The following is a 25252-nucleotide window of genomic DNA, read 5'->3' on the forward strand; positions in this document are numbered from 1 at the left end:
AAAGGATCTGCGGGAGGGGACACCCAGGACATAGATGGGCCCATGCCGAAAGCCTCCAGGAATAGAAGGTGGTTTGGGGGCGGACCAACCTCCCCGCTGGCTAAGGACTTCCATGAAGTCTCCAAAGGAGACATCCCTGGGAGGTGACCTGGGGGAACCTTCCCCATCATCCAAATCCGCATCCTCAATGAGGGACTCGGGGGAGTCCGAGTGCCTTCTCTTACACGTATGCTTGTGAGGCACATTTTTTGTGGGGCTCTCCGGGGGGAACTCACAAGCCACTTGTTCCTCAGGGGGAATCGTCTGGGGCTCCTCGAACACGGGCTGTCCCTCTGGTAAAATGATGGGATTCGTAGAAAGAGCAGAGGGGGTCGGGAAGAGTCAGAGGGGATAGTCAGAGGTCTCGATCCAGTGGAGAGAACTCTTTCTACCACGTTGAATGCCAAGGGAGAACGAACCTCCTGGGGAACCAATAAGGAAGCCGGTCTCCCCGGGTCTGACGAGAGAATCAGAGCCAGGCCTGAAGCGGACGAAGCTCCAAGGGAGGGGACTTGGCCCGACAAAGCCCGAGCCAATGAAAAAGGTTCCGCTCCCTCGGATCAGACACCCAAGCTCCAGTTCCGAACTGATCAGATCCAACATGCTCCAGACAGCTGTCGACATAGAGGAAGCAGGTACTGCTGGTGCAGACCCCCTGACTAAAGCCATCCTCGGACCAGAGTACTCCAAACCCGGTGGACGGATTGGAGAAGGAGAAATTGGTGTAAAAAAGGGAAGCGAACTCCCCCCTCCTAAGGGAGAGGGGACTGCCAAGACCCTCATCTGGCTCAGAGTAAGAATTAACCTCCTCATCATTTTATCCATGTCGACTAACGATAAGGACCGCGTGGACCTCGGCAAGGTCACGGACCCAGACCTTGCAGGTCAGGGAACAGAGGCCCTACATGTACAGCGTGTCTCCTCTGGCTCCGGGGAAAATCTCGGAGATCGGATCCAAGGGGAGTCACTGATCCTATGACTCTTAGCAGGTGTAGGGAGGTCCAGGGACCTCTTACGTTTTTCAGTCTTGGATTTAGGCTCTCTCTCCTTCTCTCTGCCCCTTTTCTGCTCCACTTCTGCAGGCTTTAAAATGGAAGGTTGAGTCCCAGCCTGGAAGGGGGGAGAAGCAAGGGCAAGAGAGGAAGAAGAGGCAGCTACAGCAGCTGCTGTGACCGAAGCAGAGGATGAGGAAACCACCTCAAAAGTGGGAAGAAGGCCTTTCAGGGCCAACTTAGCCTTCCTGTCCTTGACTGCACGTGGGTTAAAACCCGCGCATATAGAGCAGTCTGTACTTAGATGGGCAACGCCCAAGCACATTACACAAAGAGTGTGGCCATCTGCTGGGGACAACTTATGGCCTTACTCAGTGCACCTTTTAAATACAGGCTTATCAGTCATTCAGACAAACACGGAAAACAAGTAAGAAAAGGAAATTAGTTTTTCCACTGAAAACCACTCTCCATTCACACAGAGCACACTGAGGGGGGAGGGGAAGCAAGTACACTAACCAACTAAGCTAAACAACAATAAAGTGTAATTACATGATGCACCAAGCGAGGGGAGGAGAAGGGGAACCTATGCTAACCACTATCCTAAAAGTTAGAGAGAAAAAGGCTTCTAAAAACTTTCAAAAACCCACTTACTACTTGGAGCTCTGGAGACCATGATGCTTTGACTAGCTGCAGCAAACGAGGTCTGGGGGTTGGAAGGTAGTGGAGGTGTATTATGGGTAAGAAGAGGAGCTTGGAGCAGATGCTAGTGAGATTGCTGGCTCGGATCTGATATGGATCTGGTATCCCACAGGTTGAAAATCAAACGAAGTAAACTACTTCAGATGCCTTTGCCTGTTTGATCTGAGGGGACAGGTTCTACTGCCCCTTGTGATATGAGAGTTTTGACTTGTTTCAATTCCTCTGCCCACTGATTTGGAGGAAAGTCTGGGTACCCTTTTGGAATTGGGAGTCCGTTGGAGAATTTGTATCTATGAAACATGATCTTTAAGACCCACTGGTCCTTTATTACAGAAAGCCACTTTTCTTTGCAGAGGGAGAGCCTTCCCTCCTAGTTTCTTTTGAGTTTAAAGAGGGCAGAGGCGGGGAGAGGGAGTCATTGAGAGTTTTTGCCATAGAGGGATGGCTTAGAACTCCCTGCCTTTGGAGCAGAAGTGGTCCACTGTTTGGTTCTGCTGTCCCTGGGATAGGAGTCTGGGTGGTCTGTCCATGCGGGACTTACCTTGCCCCTGTCTGCTACACTGGCATAGTGGCTTGGGTGGGGTGGGAGGTTGGCATAGTGGCTTGGGTATTTGACTTATGGACACAAGGTGCAGGGTTTGGTTCTCACATGAGATAATTGGCTGGGCTTGGAATGGCCCACAAGGGCAGTTAGCCTGGTACTAGTTTCTGAACTTCAGGTGCAGGAAAGGACCAGTGCTTTGAGAGAAAATTCCTGCTGAACCTAGGAGGTTGCACCTGAAAGAAATATTTTACTGTTTGCATAGATTTTGCTTTGTCTTCCATCTTTTTATGCACCTCTTCTGCTTTTACTCCAAACAAGCGGTTCTTATCCAAAGGTACATCAAGTAATTTAGACTTGACATGATCAGGGAGAGGTTGTCCCTTCAACCATGCATGTCTCTTAATGACAGCTCATGACACTGCTGCCCTCCTTGAGGCTTCTAGGGCATCATATCCACAGTGTAATGAGTGTTTTGACACTTGACAAGCAGAGTGCATTAAATCTGCTAACTCTCTCAAATTGGCATGGTCAGGAAAGGTTGAAATCTTTTGTTTTAATAGTTCCTAACTGTGTTGCTGATATTTTAACATGTGGAACTGACTTGAGTGCTCTGATAGCTAAGGTTGCAGAGGTGTATACTTCTTTACCCCATCTGCCCAGAGCTCTGGAGTCCTTGTCAGAAGGAATAGGATTCTTTGCAGAACTAGCCTTAGCTCTTTTTGGTCCCTGTGTAATGACCTCCAGGTCTGCAGCAGGATTTCTGTACAGGTATTTGTGAGAATCCAGTACTCTAATACTGGTCAGGTTTTCTGGGAGCAGGTGGGAGGGCATCAAGAGCGAAGCTGGATTCATAAAAGACAAGATCCACCTCCTCCAAGACTGGAGGGATGGCCAAGGGTCTGTGCTGGGGCAGGTCTAGAAACTCTCTTAGTCTTTTCTTAAACTGAGGGAAATCCTGGAATTCCCAGTGGAAATGTTTCCTGAGGGTGTGAAGGGTTTCCCCAAAGGAAAGATCTTCTGGTGGGGAGGCAGAAGGAATGGATTCCTCTGCATACGAGTCCTCATAAGCAGTCAGAGGTTGCTGTTCCTCTTCAAAATCTGAATAATCAGACTCCTCAGAATCCTGTTCTGTCAGTATTTCATAAGAAAAGTCCGTTTTCCTTTTAGAAGTTGTGGCCAGACTACCCCTGATAAGGGTGATAAGATTCTCCGTCATTTTAAGTATTTGACCTTGAGGTGGTGGAGCAGGAGTAAAATGGTGACTAGAGGTAGTTTTCTTAGGAGTGGCCTTGTTTCTAGGCCTAAGAGTATCCATCGGTCTGATAGAAACTGCAGTCGGATGAGAAGACTTTTTTGTCTAGATTCGGTAGAGCGAAAAACCTCCTCGGAAGCCGGTGCCTGCATCGCGGCTATGGACCCAACCAAGGCAGAGACAACCAAAAGCTCGGAAGATGAAGATTTCTGCAGTAGAGGCCTGCGAAGGTATCAAAATGGGCATCAGGGGCTGTGAAGGCACCTACCTCAATGAATTTCGGAGAAATGACGACCTGCTTAGTGGTAGAGTTGTTGGAAGGCTTAGCCTTGTGTGGTCTGTCTCTTTATCCTTACGTTTTTTCAGAATGTCTACAGATTGCTGGCTGACTGACACCATTTCAGAATGCGAAGATGGAAGACGAAAATATCTGGCTATAATAAGAGCTCTATGATGAATGATTCTCGTGTTAAAGAGGGCACAGAACTGGCAACGGGGGATGTCGCTGTCTGGGCCTAAACAAGTGATGTAGTATGAATAGAAGTCTCTGTGGTATCCCCCACAAGTGGGGATTTGGTGGGGCTTGCCCAACTACAAAAAAAAGCTTATTTCATGGTGCAATAAAAATGGCTTTCAACACTATGCTTTCAAAATATTGTCCAAACAAATTTTGTTTGATGGATCATCATGAAATCCATGGATTCAATGAAAAATCTCAAAAAAACTTGGCTTCATTTTTAAGCTTGAACTGTTATTTCAAACTTGCAATGGATATGCCCCAGCTACTACAAGTACCGAAGCCAACCTACAATGCAAGACTGCTGTAAGCTCTCTACGGAAGGGACAGGAATAAAAATAGCAGTAAAATACCAGGTAAAACAGAGCCTGTGCTGTATCTACCTCCAAGTGTTCAAGTTTAGGTGACCCTAGCCTTTGCAAGGGAAGGGACAGCCATGATGAACACAAACTTCCAACAAAGAAAAAAGATAGAACCTGGGCAAAACCAGGAAGAACTCTGCAAAAAAAAAAAACCCTTAGTCATGCCACTGGACTGCATTCAGGAGGTTTCCTTCACAGGAAGCTCCAGTGTCAAGAATTTCAAACAAGGCAACTCACTAGTTATACCTTTACAAAGGGATAAAGAGGGGATCTCTTCCTAAAGGCGTCAGCCACAGTAGGTAATACCTGTAGGGTCTGGAGATTGTAAGACCACAGAGGACAACTCCCGTCAATGAGGGATGATGCCTAACCAAAGTCTCAGATGGAATCCCAGAGAAAAACTCCAGAAAGATGGAGAAGAGCATCCCAGAAGTCTCTACCCCATTCAGCCATGAGGGAGAAAGGGAGCCAAGACACCAAAAGATGATGGGAAGACCTCCTCACTGAGTTGAGCAATCTCCACCACTTCTAAGGAAAGAAAAAGCCATGGAGGAAGGAAAGGAAAGCAAGGAATCAGCAGGAGACAATAGAAACAAGTGGACCACCCCATACAAAAATATACACAGAGTTCTCTCAAGGGCCTGGAACCAGGAAAACACTCAGGATGAGCATGCTAAATCTCTGGCCACACAACAACGAGCCCCTATGGGTGCTCAGCTGAGGCACACATAGGGGTTAATGGGGATGACTTGGCCTTGTGCCTAAGACTCCAAGGTAATTTTCTTCTTGTTCGAAGAGTGGAACATAGACAGTGAGAAAGATCATCTCCCATGGGGAGGGGTCTTCTCTCTCCTGTTAAAGAGTTTTAAGAGGGAACTACTTCATCACTGCCCACCTTCCCAGCAAAGTATTCACCCACTTCAGAAGACAGTGAATCAAATAAAAGACCATCTAAGTAGATATTGGGGGGGAGGGGGGGGATTGATCTCTCAGTGACTTCATTCTTAGAAAATATACATAATCATGAGCTTCTGTCTCTAATTGTTGGAACTCTCAGAAAATCACGCTAAATGCATGGACAGGAAAAACCCAAAAACTGAGCCATCAAGCAGGGTTCTTGATGGTAGAGCTAAAATTCTAAAACATTGATCTTACTTTTAATAACCAGGAGAAAATTAAACTTTTGCACTGGTAGAACATGTGTGAATATAACTTAGACAATTTTCACAGTGCTTTTGCTGGGATTTAAGCCTGTATTCACAACAGCTTTCCAACACTAATCATAAAATTATGTTTTAAATTCATACAATGTTACCATGCAAATAAAATACAATAAATGTACAGAGTAGTGTATGTGGTGGCTGTAGGGAGCATCAGTGAAAACAGAATGTGTAGCAGGAACAAGTTGATATGCAAGTAAATGTAGGCAGAAAAACTACCAAGGTGTAGTGGTTGTGGTTATCTTACAGTTTGGCAAAACTACAGAGGATGGGAATAAAATCAGAGAGACAGGAGGGAATGCAGGAATACAGATAAACATAAATGAACATGTTACCTAAACTTGCTGTTATATAATATAGCAATAACCCACACCTGGGTGTGGGTAATGCTGGATTTACCCATGGTTGGTGTGGTTTGGTCACAAGGGTGAAGCCAGAGTGGCCAAACAAAGACAACCGTGGGTAAATCCAGCATTACCCACACCCAGAAGTGGGTTATTGCTATTATACAATGACATTATTTAAGAAAACAAATTACTTTTCTTAAATGATGGCATTGCATAATGCCTCCTTGCTGCCCTTCGGCAGCTGTCTAGTATTCTGCGGCAGTTCTGATGTACTGTGCATGTGTATGCTTATGCAGTCCATCAGAGCCGTGGGCAAAAGCAACAGAGAAAGCAAGATTTCCGTTGCTTTTTACAAACTGTCTCGCTATGTTAAAGGAGTTTAACATAGCGAGACAGCTTTAAAAAAAGCAACAGAGAATCTGCATTGCCTTTTTTAAAGCTGTCTCGCTATGTTAAACCCATTTAACATAGGGAGACACCTTTAAAAAAAGCAACGGAGATAGGAAGATCTCGGTTACTTTTTTAAAGCTGTCTCACTGTGTTAAACCCATTTAACATAGCGAGACACCTTTAAAAAAAGCAACGGAGATAGGAAGATCTCGGTTACTTTTTTTAAAGCTGTCTCACTGTGTTAAACTCATTTAGCATAGCGAGACAGGTTGTAAAAAGCAACGGAGATCTTGCATTCTCTGTTGCTGTAAAGAGTTATACTAATGGAAAAAGTCCAGGCGACTGGACCTTTTTCCATTGCTATAACTCTGATTTACAAAGTGCACGCTGACCGATCAGTGTGCACGTTTTGGAATATTAATGGGAGGTCGTTGTATAATACTTCTCTTTTTGCTTCATTCCTGTAATTTTGTTGTAATCCATCAATGATAAAAAAAAAAAAAAAAAAAAACAGCACTATGCTGGTTTCCTGGCATAGACAACACAGCCCTGTTCATGACCGAAGCCACCCAGACTGACTACTATAAAATCCTGTACGATGCAGACAAGAATGATGGCAGTGAAAAGCCAATGCCAACTCATTTATCCTGCATAGAGGGACGCAACCCAGTTTCCTATAATACTGACACATAGTGGGCTTGGGTGTTGTAGTAAGCAACATTAAAAATGTGATGTGAATTCACACACCAAACTGGTGCACTATAACCAAGACTATACATGCATGAAAAGTGTGTGTGTGTGTGTGCATTTGTTCTCATCAGGCCTGCCATGAGAATAGTGGAGATTCGGGCAAGTAATAAACCTGATGGCTGCCTGCCTGGAAAAATAGCCTCCCGTGACATACAAAATGAAGAGACATAGTTCAAATGGTTAACAGAAGGCTCACGATTAGTGCTACTATGAGAAAGATATGCAGAAAAAACTGGCATTGATAAGTACTTGCTTTTGCATTGCTCCATTCATAATACCATAATCTAATTTTTGCATGTCAGTCTTTGAAGTTACAAACGTGGCTCTCTCTGGCCTTTCCTTAATCAGAACCAGCATTTAAGCTATCGCTGTTTCTAAACAGAATCCTGGCTATCAAATTTTACTGCATGACTTTTGCAGTTCATTTACAGTCTGAACAATAGCATTTGACAGCTCTATTCACAGACTAGATGTATAAAATTGAGCTCTTTGGTTACTCTCACTCCATGTAGATTCACCTGCTTCTCCATCAGTACTGTTTGTAGTTGTAAAAACTAAAACATGTTCACCATTTTCCCATTATCACCTTTCGGCTAGATGGAAGAACACATCTACACTATGGTCATTATTTTGTAAGACAGCTATATTTTTATTGCAAACATCTCTGAATCCTCTCTTAATGATACAGTACTGCCTTCTCTAACAGTATGATTTTTATCATAGGCTTTTATAATTACTGCAAACCTGCTATAAAAAAAATTCCAAAATATCTACAATGTTTATACTAAATGGCTAAGAAATACAAACACTTAAATATTATTTTACAATATATACATTTTGAAACAGTTTGGTGGGAAAAGCTAGAAACTATGTTGGCTTCAATCTCTGGCAAGTTTCATTAGGACAAAACATGCTCCAGCACCCCTTGTCGGATAAGTTGTTCACATTTCCATCTGGGTAAAAAATGCTAAAAAAAAAATAAAATAAATAATTTATCATCATCAAACAGCAACAGTGACACACACAGTTTTCAATTTTGCTGAATTTGCAAAATAAAAAAAAATATGACTTACTTGGCCAAGTGTTTCAAAAGCATTTATTTCTAAAAAGAATGCTTACAAAAACATGCACAAAGGAAACAATGTATATGGTGAACTTCACAGACAGCTTTCAACAGCAGGTGCTCTGTGAGTAACTTATACAATTATACTGCTTTACTGCATTTATTTTCTAACATGCCAGAGGGAACCACATGCAAGAGATCATAACTAGCTTAACCGAAGAGCTCTTATTAGCATACACTAGGTCTCTCTCCCTCCTTTTTCATTCTTTCTTTTAATTAGCTGTGTAAAACTCAATAGGAAAAAGTGATTCTTTTCAGGGGTGATCAAGGGACACTATCTGGTTAAGTGACTCACCCACAGGCACAAAGGTGGCAAATGGTGATTTTTTTCTCGCTCCTCACTGCCTACTGACCCAATAAGTCACTGCTGTAGCTGCCATCACCCATTTGCTTGCCTTTATTAGGTACGAACATGGCTGTGGTGTTTCAGTCACCATAAAAACCATCAGAAGGATTTTTCCTTTAAGCTTAACTGTTTGGATGTGCATGCTTTCAAGGTCACAAGGTTTAGATGTGCAGTGTTCCTTGAGTAATTGTATCCCACAGTCCCCAGACCCCACTGTAGGCAGAAGTATCTGTCCATCTTCAATGACCACCAAGGATTGTAGGCAGACTGCACACCTTAAGGTGTATATGCTTCCTATCCTCCTTCTATGGAAGAAGTGAGCAAACTCCACCCTCGTTCTCTCTCTCCTCAGCTGTCTCCTCCAGCTGCTGGGATGCTAATCAAAATATGGTTCATCTGGGTAATGGGGCTTCTATAAGGATCTCTGTGTTGTGCAGCTTGTTCTATGCAAATGGAAACATGAGGGATTTAAACTTAGAACTACAGGAAGAAGCTTGTTACTTGCTCTTAGCTTTGATTTTCTGAGGTAAAATGCCTCTCTAAGCACAATTTTCTGAGCTAACCACAAACATGTAGTTACTCTGTTCTTCCTTAATCTCAAACCATATGGATTCACATTTGGAAAAATCCATTACAAAGACCCCCAGGTTTGCCCAACAGATGTGTTCTTTGAAAAACAACAGATAAAGCATGTGCAGTTTTAAAGATCGTCTGTACAGCTACCGACAGCTCAACAACTTTAGGAATCACTATGTGAACAGCATAAACAAAATCAAATGTAAGAAATTTTGCAGTTCTGAGTTGTCTGCCAACAGATGCATATTCTTTTTGAATCTCCTGAATTAATTAATGGAACCATCTTCGCTCCTGTTGGACTCGCCACTATTACAATACCATTACATTACCAGTTTTAGCAGGAGTGCAGTCATTTACTTTAAAAAACATATTCCATGTCAGGAATCTGAATAAAGCCAGAAAAGCAACTTTTCAATTCTAACACTTTGGCAAATGTCTAGCCTCTCCGTGTTTTTGTAATGGGTCAGGACCCAGGACCCATGCACTCCCCACCCTCTAACTTAATATTCTAACTACAAAGTGACTTAGTCACATTAAATAGGAATATTTGGTTCTGCAAATAAATGGAACATCTTTGTTTCTCTGGATTGTGTGATAGTGGAATTAACATATATTTACGTTTGCAAAGATACTGATTCAAAACTGATGCTTTCGAAAAGAAATGTCATTCAGTAAATGACAATTCATAACAGCAAGTCCATACAATTGACAAACCTCCCCATTATGTCTCTTTTGCATACCCTATCTAAATACTTTACTGAGCTGTCCTCTCAGTCCACAGTCCTGCACACTCAAACAAACTAGCACTAGACTAGCTCTGCATATCAAATATATAACCATTTTGTTACAGATAATGCTGGCTATCACTTTCTGACCTCTTTGTTTTACAGGCCCAGAGGCACTTCCAGATTTCTAAAACCTTTCATGCCTGTTTGTTAAGCTGTACTCTCTACACAGTGGCATTGCTCTACCTGCCTTGAAGGCAGCAGCTGGAACATTTTGGAAGTAAGATTGCAGCTCCTTAACTGGCTATGTCTGCTCACTCTCACTTATCTAATTTTCATACCATATACTTACAAACTTTCTGATCATTCCACTGCATTCCTGTTCAGCTAGTATACCATAATTTCTACTCACTCTGCAGTACTGTCCACACGAATACTTGGCAAAATAAAATGCAGGGTACAATGTCTCTTAAAATCTTTGCTGTGACTTTTTAAATTCAGATTCAACATGGTCTTTGCTTCTAGAAATTACATTCAATGTGCTGAGAAGTGGAATTCAAGTAGTTACACACACACTTATCCCATTCACATATACAAAAAAGCTTTTTTTCAGATCCATGCTGTATTGGTTGTTGTTGTGTCTTTCGGCTTTTCCCGGTTAGGGGTAGCCACAGCGGAACTCCGGTCCGCTAATGATTGGTAGTTGATTTTTTACGTGCTGAGTTACCAGCCTTGACGCACAACCTTCAACGAAGGTACGCCCATTCACGCATGTCTCCATGCAGAAGACGCTCTAGCTGAGAATCGAACCGGACATAAAATTAAAATATGAATGACATGCTAAAATATGAAATTTCTTTCAACAACCTAAGAGATGGCTTTATACATGGATATCGTCACCTGTAGAGGCTTCAGAAGTGACTGAGCAAATATGTCAAATTAATAAAAAATTTCTTACAAAAAAAGTGGCTGAGCAAAGAGAACAAGAGGAAAAGAGAGAATAATACATTACACTGAATGCAGAGAAATAGACAGTGACACAACAAGATGAGACAAAAAAATTAAAAAAAAAAAGAGAGAGATAAGGGGGCATGTTTAAATGAGCACGGCAAAGAACTGGAAGATACTTAAATCTCTTATCCTTATTTCATCAAGAAATTGGTGTTGTTAAGGGAAACCTCCATGTAAAAACAGGCACAATAAAAGATAAAGATAGGAGGGACTTTCAGAAAGCAGAAGATATTAAGAAGAATGGGCTTCCGGATATTGGCAAAGGCTCTTGCCACCCCCATAGTGCCTTTTTTAGGCAAGGCTCAAATGATAAACCTACCGCCCTAGAAAACAAAAATGGAGAAAAACTAAGGGTAATACTGCTCAATGCCAGAAGTCTAAACCTCAAGATGCACGCCCTCGAAGCCCTCCTCAGTATGGAGAACATCGATGTCTGTGCTGTGACTGAAACCTGGTTCAAGGCTCCTGAGAGCACCCCAGCACTATCAGGTTATACCTCATATCATGCGTTCCGGCCCCAAAATCCGGACCGAACCACAAAAGGAGGGGGAGTATCCATATTCATAAAGGATACCCACACCTCCAGGTTAGTGGCAACGCACAAAGCATCGGAGACCATCCAGGTGCAATTAACCATAGGTAAAACTGCCCTACAGTTTGTAGCATGCTACAGACCACCTTCTCAAACTCAGGAAACCCACACAGCCTTCCTGAAGACACTGGAGAGTATGAATGTCTCTCCAAACACCATCATACTGGGTGACTTCAACTACCCAAACATAGACTGGGAACATTACTCAAGCCCCAACACCCTAGCCCAAAGGTTCCTGGAGTTCATAAACTCAAATGCTATGGAACAACTAGTCACCATTCCCACAAGAGGAGAAAATATACTAGACCTGATCATCACAAACATGGGGACAAAATGCTCCACACCGGAAGTATATCCCTCATTGGTGAGATCAGACCATAAATTAATCTCATTGGAGATCCACATCCCGCCCCACCCCCAGCAAAAAAGACCACAGTGAAGAACTTCTCAAAAGCAAACTTCACACTTCTTAAGACTGGAGTGGTATCCTTCAAGGTCCCCGAGCCAGTGGAAACCACAACCCACGCTGCTGAAACCCTTACAAATGCCTTCTATGAGCACCTCCAGGAATGTATGGATCAAGCAATCCCTAATAAAATCAAGACCCTTTCCACCAAAGGCAGGCGCCCGGTCTGGTGGACCCCAGCCATAAACAAACTCTACAACAAGAGGAGAAAGCTACTACATGACAGAGCAAAATCCCTAAAAGGGAAGGCATCTCTGATCAATACTAGCAAAAACTACGATCACTCATAAAATCATCCAAGGCCAACTTTGAGAGAAAAATCGCTAATGACACAAAAGACAATCATAAGGCCTTCTTTAGCTATGTTAGAAACCTGGGTGGAAACTCCCAGATAAGCTCAGAATTAGTCCAAAATGATAAAAAAATCACTGAACCCACAGACATTGCCAACATACTGGCAGACAGGTTCAGTGCAAATTTCTCCCCTCCCTCCCCCCCCAAAAGGAGAAATATCTATCCCCACCAGAGTCTAGCCTCCCAAACATCTCAGATGCTCAGGTGAGAGCTGCTCTCTCTAAAGCAAAAAACACAGCATCAATGGGACCGGACGGTGTCCCCAGCTGTGTGCTACACGAACTCAATGAGGAACTAAACCCACACATAAGGCTGCTGTTTAATCTTAGCCTTACTACAGGATACATACCCAAAGAATGGCGTACGGCAACTGTGGTCCCACTCCACAAAGGCGGTGCTTCAACGGACCCTGGAAATTACCGCCCCATAAGCTTGACGAGCCTTGTCTGCAAAGCTATGGAGAGGATCATAATGGAACTCATAAATAAAGACATCGGGGACCTACAGACACTGGATCCTACCCAATTTGGCTTTGTCAAGGGCAGATCCTGCCTCTTGAACTTGGTCGACTTTTTCGAAACAGTCACTAAGGCCATTGATGAGGGTAAGGCAGTTCACACAGCCTACCTTGACCTAGCAAAAGCGTTCAACACAATACCCCACTCGGGCATCATAGAAAAGCTCACCAGCTTAGATGTAAACCCATATGTCATAAGATGGGTTGCAAACTGGCTCAAGGACAGAACTTAGAGTTGCTGGTGCCATGTCAGACTCTAAGCCGGTCACGAGCGGTGTCCCACAGGGCTCAGTCCTGGGCCCCCTCTTGTTCGGCATTTATTTTTCTGAAGTGCAGGCAAACATAGGGGGATTGTGGCTGACAAAATTTGCAGATGACTGCAAACTGGGCACCATAATTGACACTCCATCAGACACAGACATCCTCCAGAGTGGTCTCATAGAAATGGATAACTGGTGCCGGAGCCATGGCCTTAAGCTAAATGCCAAAAAATGTATAGTCATACCCTTTGGGAAAAACAAGGTAACCCCTAATTACCACATAGGTGGTAATCCATTAAACACGGAAGAAGTCATCAGGGACCTGGGGACCCAAGTTGACAGTAACCTCTCTTTTGACACTCACATTGCCAAAGTGGTTAGGAAGACCTTCTACATTGCCCACCTGATCATGAAGGGATTCACATCCAGATCAGGAGAGGTCATTGTACCCCTGTACTCTTCACTTATCAGACCAATGATTGAGTACAACGCCATTCGGAATGTACCTTACAAGACACCTGCAGCAGTTGGAAAGACCCCAAATGTTCCTCACCAAAAGGATAAAGGGGCTCAAACATATGTCATACGATGCCCGACTGAAGAAACTCCAGCTCTATTCAGTCGCATACCGTCTGCTCAGAGGTGATCTGTGCCTGACATACAAGGCCATGTCCAACCCGGAATTAATGGTCATGCTCCACCTCAAAAATCCAAATCCACCAGAGCCGCAAGAGACTTAAACCTCAACACGGATATAAATAGGACGTGCTGGAGGGACAGATTCATCACCCAGAGACTCCCTACACTATGGAACAGAATCCCAGTCCATGTGAGGCAGAGCCCCTCACTGACTCTGTTCAAGAGAAATCTTGACGAGTGGATGGGAGATCGTAGGTTTACCCCGGGAATCATCTCTGTGTCACTGCTGGACAAAGGCACAGCAAACTAATGGGTATAGTATTCTCATCCTAAGGGGTGGTGAAAGCCACACACACTCTGGCTAGGCTTATAAATGCCCTAGGGCAGATAGCCTAGTATGAACCTATGAACCTATAAGACATGGGAAGAATGTATAGAACTACTATAAAAGAGGTGGCAGAAATATACAGAACTATAAAAGGAAGACTCTTAAAATTACTATAAAAATGATGGTGTGCTCTCTGAGTTAGAGCCAGTCATCCTGGAGAGTGAAGTCAAATGAGTCTTAGAGAGCCTTGATAATAACAAAGCTGCGGGAAGTGGTGTTGGGGTTGAAGCATACTTCTCAACTGTCCGATTCGGAATCAGATTTTAGCTCTGTCCTTCTTAATCCCTCCTAAAACTGGTACCTTTTGGAGAAAAGGTGGTGAATTACACTTAATAAATAATAATTAGAGATATTCATAGTTGTTCATAGGATGGTACTAGGCTATCGGCCCTAGGGCCTATACAAGCCTAGCCATAATTGACTCCTTTTACTTCAGAAAACGCATATTAATTCACAATTTCTTAATATGCCAATGTTTCAAGTTAATACCACTGATATTTTAAAAGTGTCCTTGACTGTCGCTGATTATTTCTCGATTTGTCTCTGACTGGTTGAGAGCTAAGGGTTAGAGCCCTGGTCTAGTAAACCGGGGGTCATGAGTTCATATACCAAGGCTTCTACTTGTCCTTTAAAAGGGGTTGGGGTTTGGCATAATGATTAAGGTTATTACCTTGCAGACACAAAGTACAGAGTTTGATTCCCACCTTTGATGTAAATCAGCTAGGCTTAAAATGGCCTAATATTTGCCTAGAAATCTAAGTGATGGAATTCCACTGAAATTGTTTAAAATCCTGCAAAATAATGCCGTTACATTGTTAGATATAATTTACTAGGAAATCTGGAAAACATAACAGTGGTCATTAAACTGGACAAATTTGATTTATATTTCAATCCAGCAAAAGGACAACACTAAATAGTATTCATATTATTGCACTTCATTTGCTTCACATGCTGTCAGTGTACTGCTTAAGAACCTGCAAGCCAAATTCCAGCAATATACAGATCAATATATCTGCCAGATTTATGTTTTGTTTTAAGAGGTAGAGATGGCAGAGAGCAAACAGCCAACACCTACTGGATAATAAAGAAAGCAAAGAATACAAAAAAAAATATTTACTTTTGTTTTACTGACCACTCAAGCCTCTGGTTGCATGAACTATAAACTGTGGTAAGCTCATAGAGAAACAGAGATAACAGATCACTTTGATTTGCTTCTGAGGAATCTGTATGCAGACCAAGAAGCAACACTTGGATCTAAAAATGGAATTACTGTTTCAAGACTGGAAAATGATTGCGACAAGACTGTATATTGTCACTCTGTATTTAAAAATGTTATAAAAATCTGTATACCCAACCCAGTGTTTTTCCCAGAAACAACATGGCTGTTAGAACTGGACTATAAGGAAGGCTGTGTGTCAGAAAACTGATGCTTTTGAATTATGGTTTTGGAGAAAACTTTGAGACTTCCATGGACTTCAAGAAGATTAAACCAGTCGACATTTAAGAAAATAAATCCACACTGTTTGCCATGAGCTCTAACAGTAAAAATAAAACTCCACATTATGCAAAGACAAGATTCACTGGAGAAGGTAATGATATTTATTTGAATTTTTTTGCCGGGGTTGATCACCGACTAATTCTGATGAATTTCAGTGTCAGCCTGGGGTAACTTTACAAAACACAGTACGATAACACGCAATGCTCTGAATGCAAAATAAATCCAATGTATTCATTTATAATATACACAGATGTTTCAAAACAATGGAGCAATTAGAGTAAAATAAATTGGAGATATGAAAAGCAGCAAAATATTTTAGTGGTTGAGTTACACAGGAGAAGATTTCAAGTAGATCTAAGTGATGTAACCTTAGGTACATTCTGCTTGATAAATTAAATGTGATTTTAATAGAGAATGGAATATAAATAAAAGGATGAGTCATTAATTGGAGGTGGGAGGGACTCCCACAGTTTGGGACCATGAACTGAGAACACATGTTCAGAGGCATACAGCTTGGTATGTGTGATTTGTGTTTTAAGGCCTGAGTGGTTCAAGTTTCTTAGTTTTTATGCGGGGGTGTGTCTTACTACTAATGAGGTTAAAGGATGGAAAGTATGTTCATGTAGTAATTTGAAGAGCTATGATCCTAGGAGTAGGTCTATTCTTTGGTTAACTGGGAGCCAGTTGCCTCTTTGGTGTTACGCAATGGTGTTCAGTATTAGAAGTATACAATAAATCTACATATTTTTCTTGTATTTGAATAGTGATGGAGTTTTTAGTATAAGCTTTTGATATGAGGGAGACTGAATTTGAATTGTACAAGTAGGAGTTATTTTCTTTATTGCAGATCTGGTGGAGTGTAAGAGGAAAGGGGATATTTTTTTGCCCAGAAAAGTAGAGGATATTGTTTTTACCTACATTATAAAAATGCAAATGGAAGATGAGGGAGGGATCTAACCACAGACCATGATACTAGACTAACTCAAAGGGATATTTGTTGCAATCATAGATTGTTAAAGTTTTCTTGGATTTGCTGAGTTTTTGTTTAGTACCAAAAAGCATAGATTTAGTTTTGGATGCATTTAGTATGAGGTTTTAGTAGTAATCCATTCTTGAAAGTTTGAACTCAAAGGAAAAACAGGGTGACAAACGCTAAGGTGGCTATACGGTATTACTGAAGTAATACGTATGAATTTGCATGAACTTAAAGAAGCAGTTGTGTGAAACTCCTTGACAGCACAAACACTCAAACAAAAAGTGGGAAAATGAATCTGTGGTGTTAAAAATACAAGCTATATTTTTACAGTATCAGCTTAACTACAGGGGAGTTTTTGAGTTCAATGGCTGTTTTTATCCTCTCTACCAGACAAACTTGCATTTTGTCTGAGAAGCTCCTTCACTCAAGAATGTGTGCACCTGATGTCAAAGTACAACATATTACACGCAGACTGTAACAGCATGACTAGCTGTTGGGCCTCCTAGATTGTTCCTAACCACTAAGGAAAAGCACCTTCTGCAAATCAAGATCTACTGAAGATTTGACAACTACAAGGTAATGTTAGGAGGCAAGTTACAGGGAATTCCAATGCCTAAAAGGTCAAAAGACCAGAAGCATAAGTCCTGAAATTCAGACATAACAAAGGGCATGTGACTCCTACAGTTGCAACTGGGAAATTAATACATGAAGGAATCAACTTCAAAGATGGTTGCACACTGATCAACAGCTTAACTTCAGCTCTGCAAGTGTGAAAAAAGAGAGAGATAAGGGTTACTATATTCTGACAGTTTTAGTAAAATTCAGCTACTGGCTAGTAAGTACACTGCCTAGATGCCAGTATAGAATAAACTTAGCCTGAAAGAAAATCAGCTAGAAAGGGGGAAGAGAAAACACTAACTGGGAAGAATCTTACAGCTGTATAGAAAACAGCAGTTCAAGCTACAGCTGTGGTACAAGAGATGGCTTCCAGTAATTTAAAGGAAAAATAAATCAAATGTGCTCAAAGCTGATTAAAATAAATGAAACACTGAAGAAGTATATTCAAAAGCTGGAAAAAAAGGAAGAAGCTTTAAAAAGCAAGTCATATGAAGTTATAAAATCGCAAAAATCAGAGACTGAAACGAAGAAAAGGCTGGCTGATTAGACTGTTCAAGAACAGCCATTTTAAAAAAAATGGTACAGGACAGAGTACACAAAGAAAAAAACGTTTTAAAAAAATGGTACAGGACACAGTTCACAAAGAAAACCTAAGATTTTCTGTTGTCCCAGAGAAACTGAAAGAAACATGCTGTATGAATTTTATGAAAGTACAAATATGCAACTGGACTGGTATTCCACAGCAGGATTTAAGTGAAAGGGTACATCGCATGCATCCTCTAAACCTAGCTACAGTGGATATAAAAAGTTTACACATCCCTGTTAAAATGCCAGGTTTTTGTGATATAAAAAAAATGAGACTACAATAACTCATTTCAAAACTTTTCCCATCTTTAATGTGACCTATAACCTGTATAATTCAATTGAAAACAAATCTGTTAGGGGACAAAATATATAAAAATAAAAAAACGTACAATACGCTGGTTGCATAAGTGTGCACACCCTTAAACTAATACTTTGTTGTGTGTGCACACCCTTAAACTAGTACTTTCTTGAAGCACCTTTTGATTTAATTACAGCATTCAGTCTTCTTGGGTACACACCTGCCATCAATTAAAGAGACTCTGATTAACCCCCAAATAAAATTCAGCTGTCCTTGTAGGATTTTCCTGACATTTATTTAGTTGCCTGCTAGAGCAAAAGCCATGGTTCGTACAGATGCTTACAAAGCCTCAAAGGGATTTCATTGTTGAAAGGTATCAGTCAGAAGGGTATAAAAAAAATTTCCACAGAATTGGATATACCATGGAACACAGTGAAGACAGTCATCAAAAAGTGGAGAAAATATGGGACAACAGTGACACTGCTAAAAACTGGATGCCCCTGCAAAATTGATGAAAAGACCAGACGAAAACTGGTCAGGGAGGCTGCCAAGAGACATACAGCAACACTAAAGGAGCTGCAGAAATTTCTGGCAAGTACTGGTTGTGTACTACATGTGACAACAATCTCCCATATTCTCCATATGTCTGGACTATGGGGTAGGGTTGCAAGGCAGAAGCTTTTTCTTACACAGAAAAACATCCAGGCCTGGCTAAATTTTGCAAAACAATATATCAAGTCTCCCAGTCTTTCTGGCCACAATTCCAAAAGGTACGTTTGGTGCAAAAACAACACTTCGCATCACCAAAAGAACCCACGGTGAAGCATAGTGGTGGCAGTATCATGCTTTGGGGTTGCTTTTCTTCAGCTGGAACTGGGGCTTTAGTCAAGGTGGAGGGAATTATGAACAGTTCAAATACCAGTCACTTTTGGCCCAAAACCTTCAAGCATCTGCTAGAAAGCTGAAGAGGAATTTCACCTTTCAATATGACAATGACCCCAAGCATACATCCAAATCAACAAAAGAAAATTAAAGATTTGGAATGGCCCAGCCAGAGCCCAGACCTAAATCCAATAGAAAATCTGTGGCGTGACCTGAAGAGGGCTGTGCACAAGAGATGCCTTTGCAATCTGACAGATTTGGAGCGCTTTTGCAAGTAAGAGTGGGCAAATATTGCCAAGTCAAGATGTGCCATGCTGATAGACTCCTACCCAAGAACACTGAATGTTGTAATTAAATCAAAACGTACTTCAATAAAGTATTAGTTTAAGGGTGTGCACACCCAACAAAGTATTAGTTTACGGGTGTGCATGCTTATGCAACCTGCGTATTGTACGTTTTTTTATTTTTTATATTTTTTCCCCTAACGGATTTGTTTGTTTTTCAATTCAATTGTACAGGTTATAGGTCACATTAAAGGTGGGAAGAGTTTTGAAATGATTTATTGTGGTCTCATTTTTTTATATCACAAAAACCTGGTATTTTAACAGGGGTGTGCAAACTTTTTATATCCATTGTATGTGAAAGCATCCAAGACCTGTACTGGTAAAGATGCAATCACACCAGTGATCCTGACAAAACTATGGCAGAAGAGTAAGTATTAAAAAACTGGAGACAGTAGAGTGCTTTTGGAAAATGATTACTCACTGTACACCAGACAGAAGTGAAGCAAATTTATTCTGGCAAACCAGGGAATGTTGAGAGGCAGATTTGAGATTCAAGCTGCTGCATCCAGCCGTCTTCAGAATATTTTTTTCCCTACAGGATCAGTCATATTTTGATGTAGAACAGGCTAAGGAGGAAACACAAATGTTTGCTCAAAAAAGGTGAGCCATCAAAGAGAAGAAAGCTTAGGAGGAAATACAAAAGTATGTCTAACAAAAAGTGAGCCATCAAACAGAAGAGAAAACCAGATATAATAGTCTGGGAAAAGAAGAAAAAAGTAGCATCAGTCAATGAAACTGCAGTGTCTTACACAGAGACACATTTATAAAATATCAGGATTTTCAGGCAGAAACTACGGCAATGTGGAAGTATACAGAGACAGTTCCAATAGCAGTAGCAGCAATGGGTCTTATAAAAAAGAATTTACAATTGTACTCTATATGTTACCAATACATGTAATACCGAACGAATTGCAGGAGTCATTACTGGGTACATCCTAGTTGCTGTGAAGAGCACTTCTGTCTAACATCAAAGATTGAAACGATACTAATATCATGAACTTAATCATACTTTGACTTAGGAGTGGGGTCTATTCCCGTTATGGTATCAGAAACCCAAAAGACTTGGAGAAATTAAAGACCGAACATTATGTTCATAAAGTAGCATAAAGTATGCTAAGAACTAAACCTGCATGGGAAAGGAGATCCTGCCGATAGGCATGACTGCAATTAGGGGTACAGAGAACAGGCAAGAGGGGGCTGGGATTTGCTGGAGGAAGCTGGCAAAGGAACCAAGGGACTGAGAAAAATAGAGAGAGAAAGGTAATGGAATGGGAAGCGGTCAAGAAGACATTTGGATTGGAGGCTAGTGATTGCCCTTCCTATCACTGACTGACATCAAAGTACAGAGAAAGGAATAGGGGAATCTTAACCTGCACTAGCTGAGGTTTTAATTGGATCTAGAACAGAAGCTGCTGCTAAAAAAGGAAGAATTAGTAGGGCATGTAAAATATTGCACAATGATGATAGGAATCAATCAGAATATGTCAAAAAAGACTGGGAAGAGATCAGATATGCAATTCATAAGGAAATAATGGGAGTAAATATGTACGACTCCTACATATGCAACAAAATCTAGATGATTTAGGATTTTTGCTTGGAAGTGTTTGCATATATACTTTTAAACCCAAAGCAGAATTCCAAGATTTTTCCTCAAGTAGACAGCAAATGTTGGAGGTGAGACGGGAAGGATAGTGTTAAATGAGATTTCTGTCTGGCAAATGGCTTGACAGTAGTCAACACATGGTTCTCAAAAGAGAGGCAAATCACAAGATGCTTCCTCCTAGCAAGGAAAGGGCAATGGGGTAGAATTAGTGATTGCAAAGCTATCCCCAGTGAACGAGTCAGCCCACAACATAAATGACTGGTTGTTGCAATTAGCTGGAAGCAGTGGTCAGAGAGGGCTCTAAAGGTCAACAGAGACCCAGGCTAAAGACCTGGAATTTGACTGGAGACAGCACAACAGTTCAAGGAATTATGCAGGGCTCTAGCACCTCAAAAAGAGGAGGAAATAGGTGGAGTTGAAGAGGAATAGCAATGCCTCAAAACAGCATGTGTGAGGACTACAGAATAGATACGTGTCCGGGCCAGGTATGGAAATAAGGTATATGACAACAGCAGGTGATGGAATGCAGCAAGTCTAGGAAGTCATCAAAGGAAGGAAGGAGTGCAGGAAAAAAGTGGGAGACCGAAAAGATGGACAAGGCTAGGAAGGAATACTGGTCAGCTAACAGAGAAGCTAAGAAAGGAGCTGAAGTAGCAAAGAACCGGTCATCAGAGGCACACTACCAGCTTCTGGAAAGTAAGTCAGTAGACTGCACAAAAAGTATATCAGACTGCAAGGCAAAGACGGAAAAAAGATAGTCAGACACCCTTCGTAAGGGATGCCAGCAACAACCTGCTCACCAGTCCACAGCACATCAAAGACTGGAAGGAATACTTTCAGCAGCATCTGAATGAAGAAAACCTTACAGAAGCTATACTGCCTCAGACACAACCCATGATGAAAGAGAAGGAGGAGCCCACCATAGAAGACGTAAGAACAGCACTAAGGAAAATGAAGTCAGGGAAAGCTCTCAGATTAGGTCACAGCAGATATGATAAAGATGTTGAATGAGATAGGGAAGAAATTGCTCCTGTGGGTACTCATAGCAGTGTGGAGAGAAAGGCATATCGCAGATGACTTGAAAATAAGCATACTAGTACCAGTGTTCAAGAACAATGGGGGCATTCACAACTGTGAGCAGTACAGAGGTATCAAACTCCTATCACATTGCATCAAAGTTTTGGAAAGGGTGACAAACACATATATAGATAAACAAATATGCATAATAGTAGAAAGTAAGATGGGAGATGAGGAGTTTGCATTCAATCAGGCTGCAGCACAACTTGCCCAGGGTTTACAGTGAGACATTTGAAAAGCTAGAGATGAGGAAGCAGTCCAACTGGGTATTCCTAGACCTGGAGAAAGCATATAACAAGGTCCACAAAAGCTGATTTGGGTAGTCCTACAGTGGTTCGAAGTCTCAGAAACATTGGTAGAATTAGTACAAGCCATGTACAAGGACTCAATGACTTAAGTATGAACAGTGTTTGGTCTCAGAGCGGGGTTTCCAGTGGAAACAGGTGTGCACTAAGGTTCAGCAGTTGTTCAGCAAGAAGCAGTGCAAGTTCCAGACATGACTTCCAGGAACCTAGAGGAGAGTTTAAAGAAGCTGCACACAGACCTGTTTAAAATAAATGAAACGGTGATGAAGTATATCAATACCAACAATAAAAAAGTGGGAAAAATGGAAGAAGCTTTAAACAGATATTTAGATAAGGTGACAGAACTTCAAAACTCAGAAGGTGAAATGAAGAAACAGCTGGCTGAATACGAGACTACACAAGAAGAGATGTTTCAAAAAATAATAGAATTAGAGGACACGGCATGCAGGGAAAACCTGATATTTTATGCTGTACCAGGGAAGTTGGAAGGAACAGACTGTATTAATTTAATGAAAGCACACACAAATAACTGGACTGGTATTCCACCACAAGAACTGTTAATTGAAAGGGCACACTGTGTGTAAACTCCAAATCTGGTTATTCAAGAACAACCTACACCTTTAATTGTAAAGATGCAGTCTTGCTGGCAGAAGGAGTTGATTCTGACAAAACGGTGGCAGAAGGACAAAATGGTAAAAGTCAGAGACAGTAGCACATTTGTGGAGAAATGACTACTTACTGTACACCAGGCAGAAGAAGAGTAAATATATTCCATTATTTAGGGATTGTTGAGAAGCAGCCATGAGATTCAAACTGCTGTAGCCAGCAATCTTCAAAGTGTTTTTCCCTGGAGGGACAAAATCATGTTTTGATGGAGATCATGCTAAGGAGGAAATACAAAAGTCTGTCCAAAAAAGGGTGAGCTGTAACAGAAGGATGTTCTGTTTCATGTTCTTCTGGTGATAAGGACTACGGAGAGACTGAGCCTGTGAAATCTTTTCCACTGTTTAAAAGGAAAATGCCTGAGAGAAGGAAGAAAATATCACAGTTGACCAGAAAATTGAGAATATGTTGGAAATTAAACAGACACAGGATTTGGGGGATGGACATGAACGTGATTAAAGCTAGTAACTTGGAAATCGACAAACTTGGGATGATAAAACAATAATTATATTTGTGAAATATGACAGAACAAAAAATCTGAAGTATTGGACTTCATGGACTTTGTTAAACTTGTAGGGGACTTTAAAGCATATGCCTTGCTTCATGCTATTAATGTTCGAAGAATAAAATCAGTAACTTGAAAACTGACAAATGTGGTATTAATAGCAGTAATTATACTTGTGAAACATGGCAGAAAGAGGATTTAGAAATATTGGATTTTTGTGGACTATGTCAAACTTGTAGGGAACTCTAAAACATATGCCTTACTTTATGTCATAATATCAAAGAACTACTTTGGAGAGGAGAAGAGGAGGGAGAAAATTAACTCCAGGTAAAACAAATTTAATGTTGCATAACTTTCTTTGCAAGCTATGGAGTATGGATTAGAAATGACTCCATTGTTGCAGCTAAGGATATGCGGGAAGAGATTAAACAGAAGTTAATACAAAAACTGCAAAACTGGATGCTTTGTCATATGGATGTGGATAGTAAGATACAAGCAGTTAAAATGTTTTTAGTCCCTTTAGTCTTATGCACAGGTCAGGCATATTTTTATCAACTTGAGGAGAAGTTGTGGATAGCAATTAATAAAAAGCTGAAGGATTTTATCTGGGAGGAGAAGACAGCAAGGGTCAAGTGGGATAAGCGGATTCTTCCAGTAGAACAAGGCAGACTAGGATTACTCAATTTGAAGGTGCATTTTAGAGCAAGATAGTTAAGGCTCTTAGACACAGCAGAAGCAGAAAAATAATTCAAGGTGGAAAGGGATGAAGATGATAAAGGGAAAAGCTCAAGAAACAAGGAGAGACTGGGATTGTGGATGCAGACTCAAGAAGAATGACAGTACTCATACAAAATATTATATTCATAAAGTAGCAGGGAATAATTTAAGAACTAAACCAGCACGGGATGGGAGAAAAGAGATTCTGCCGATAGGGATGACTGCAGTTAGGGATACAGACAATAGGCAAAAGGGAACCAGAATTTATTGGAGGAAACTGGCAAAGGATCCAAGGTACTGGGAGCAAATAACTAGAAAGGGAAAGGTAATAGAATGGGAAGATACCAAGAATTTACTTGGGACGCAGGTTAGAGACTGCCTTCCCTATCAAGGATTGATATCAGAGTATAGGCAAACAGAAAGAAATAGGGAAGTCCTAAATGAAAAACTAGCAGTGGTAGAGTTTTTAATAGAATTTAGAACAGAAGCTGCCATTAAAAAAGGAATAATTAGTAGAGCATATAAAATATTACACGATAACTATAAAAATCAGTGGATCTTAGAAAGGATTGGGAAGGGAGACTGGATAAGCAATTCACAAGGAGACAATAGGGCAATATATGTACATCTCTCAAATATGCAGAAAAGTCCAGAATATTTAGGATCTTTGCCTGAAAGTGTTTACATACATATTTTTATACCCCAAGTAGACTCCAAATAATTTTTCCTCAGGTGGATTATGGATAACAAACTGAGGTGTGATGGGGAAGATAGAGGTAATTGGGAACATATTTTTTAGGAGTGTAATGCATTGGCAGACTTTAAAGATTCCCTGCAGACCGCTCTGTCAGGGATGTTGGGTGAGCAGACTGGCTTGACTGGGGAGATGACTTTAAGCTACAATATAAAATCGGAATTGTCTATATATAGTAAAGCCTTGCTGAGTGTAATTATGGTGGCTGCCAAAAAAGCAATTACTAGAAAATGAAAAACAAAGTCTAAACCAGCTTTACTAGAAGTAGTGAATATAGTAACAGAGATAAAAGAACTTGCACCTTCCCTTTTCTAAAAA

General features: G+C 41.1%; 1 protein-coding gene across 2 annotated transcripts in view; it reads right to left on the bottom strand.

Moving 5' to 3' along the window:
• Nucleotides 1–7737: 7737 nt before the first annotated feature.
• GINS1 (GINS complex subunit 1) overlaps nt 7738–25252 on the bottom strand; it is a 498875-nt gene continuing 481360 nt past the window's right edge. For both annotated transcript variants that reach the window (XM_044057650.1, XM_044057644.1), the window contains exon 7: nt 7738–8079. In XM_044057650.1, the coding sequence (XP_043913585.1) occupies nt 8011–8079 (69 nt within the window). In that variant the 3' untranslated portion in view covers nt 7738–8010. The remainder of the gene's footprint in view (nt 8080–25252) is intronic.

This window comes from Protopterus annectens, chromosome 1.part2, assembly GCF_019279795.1.
Source record: "Protopterus annectens isolate FY-2018-M chromosome 1.part2, PAN1.0, whole genome shotgun sequence".
Lineage (NCBI taxonomy): Eukaryota > Metazoa > Chordata > Ceratodontiformes > Protopteridae > Protopterus > Protopterus annectens.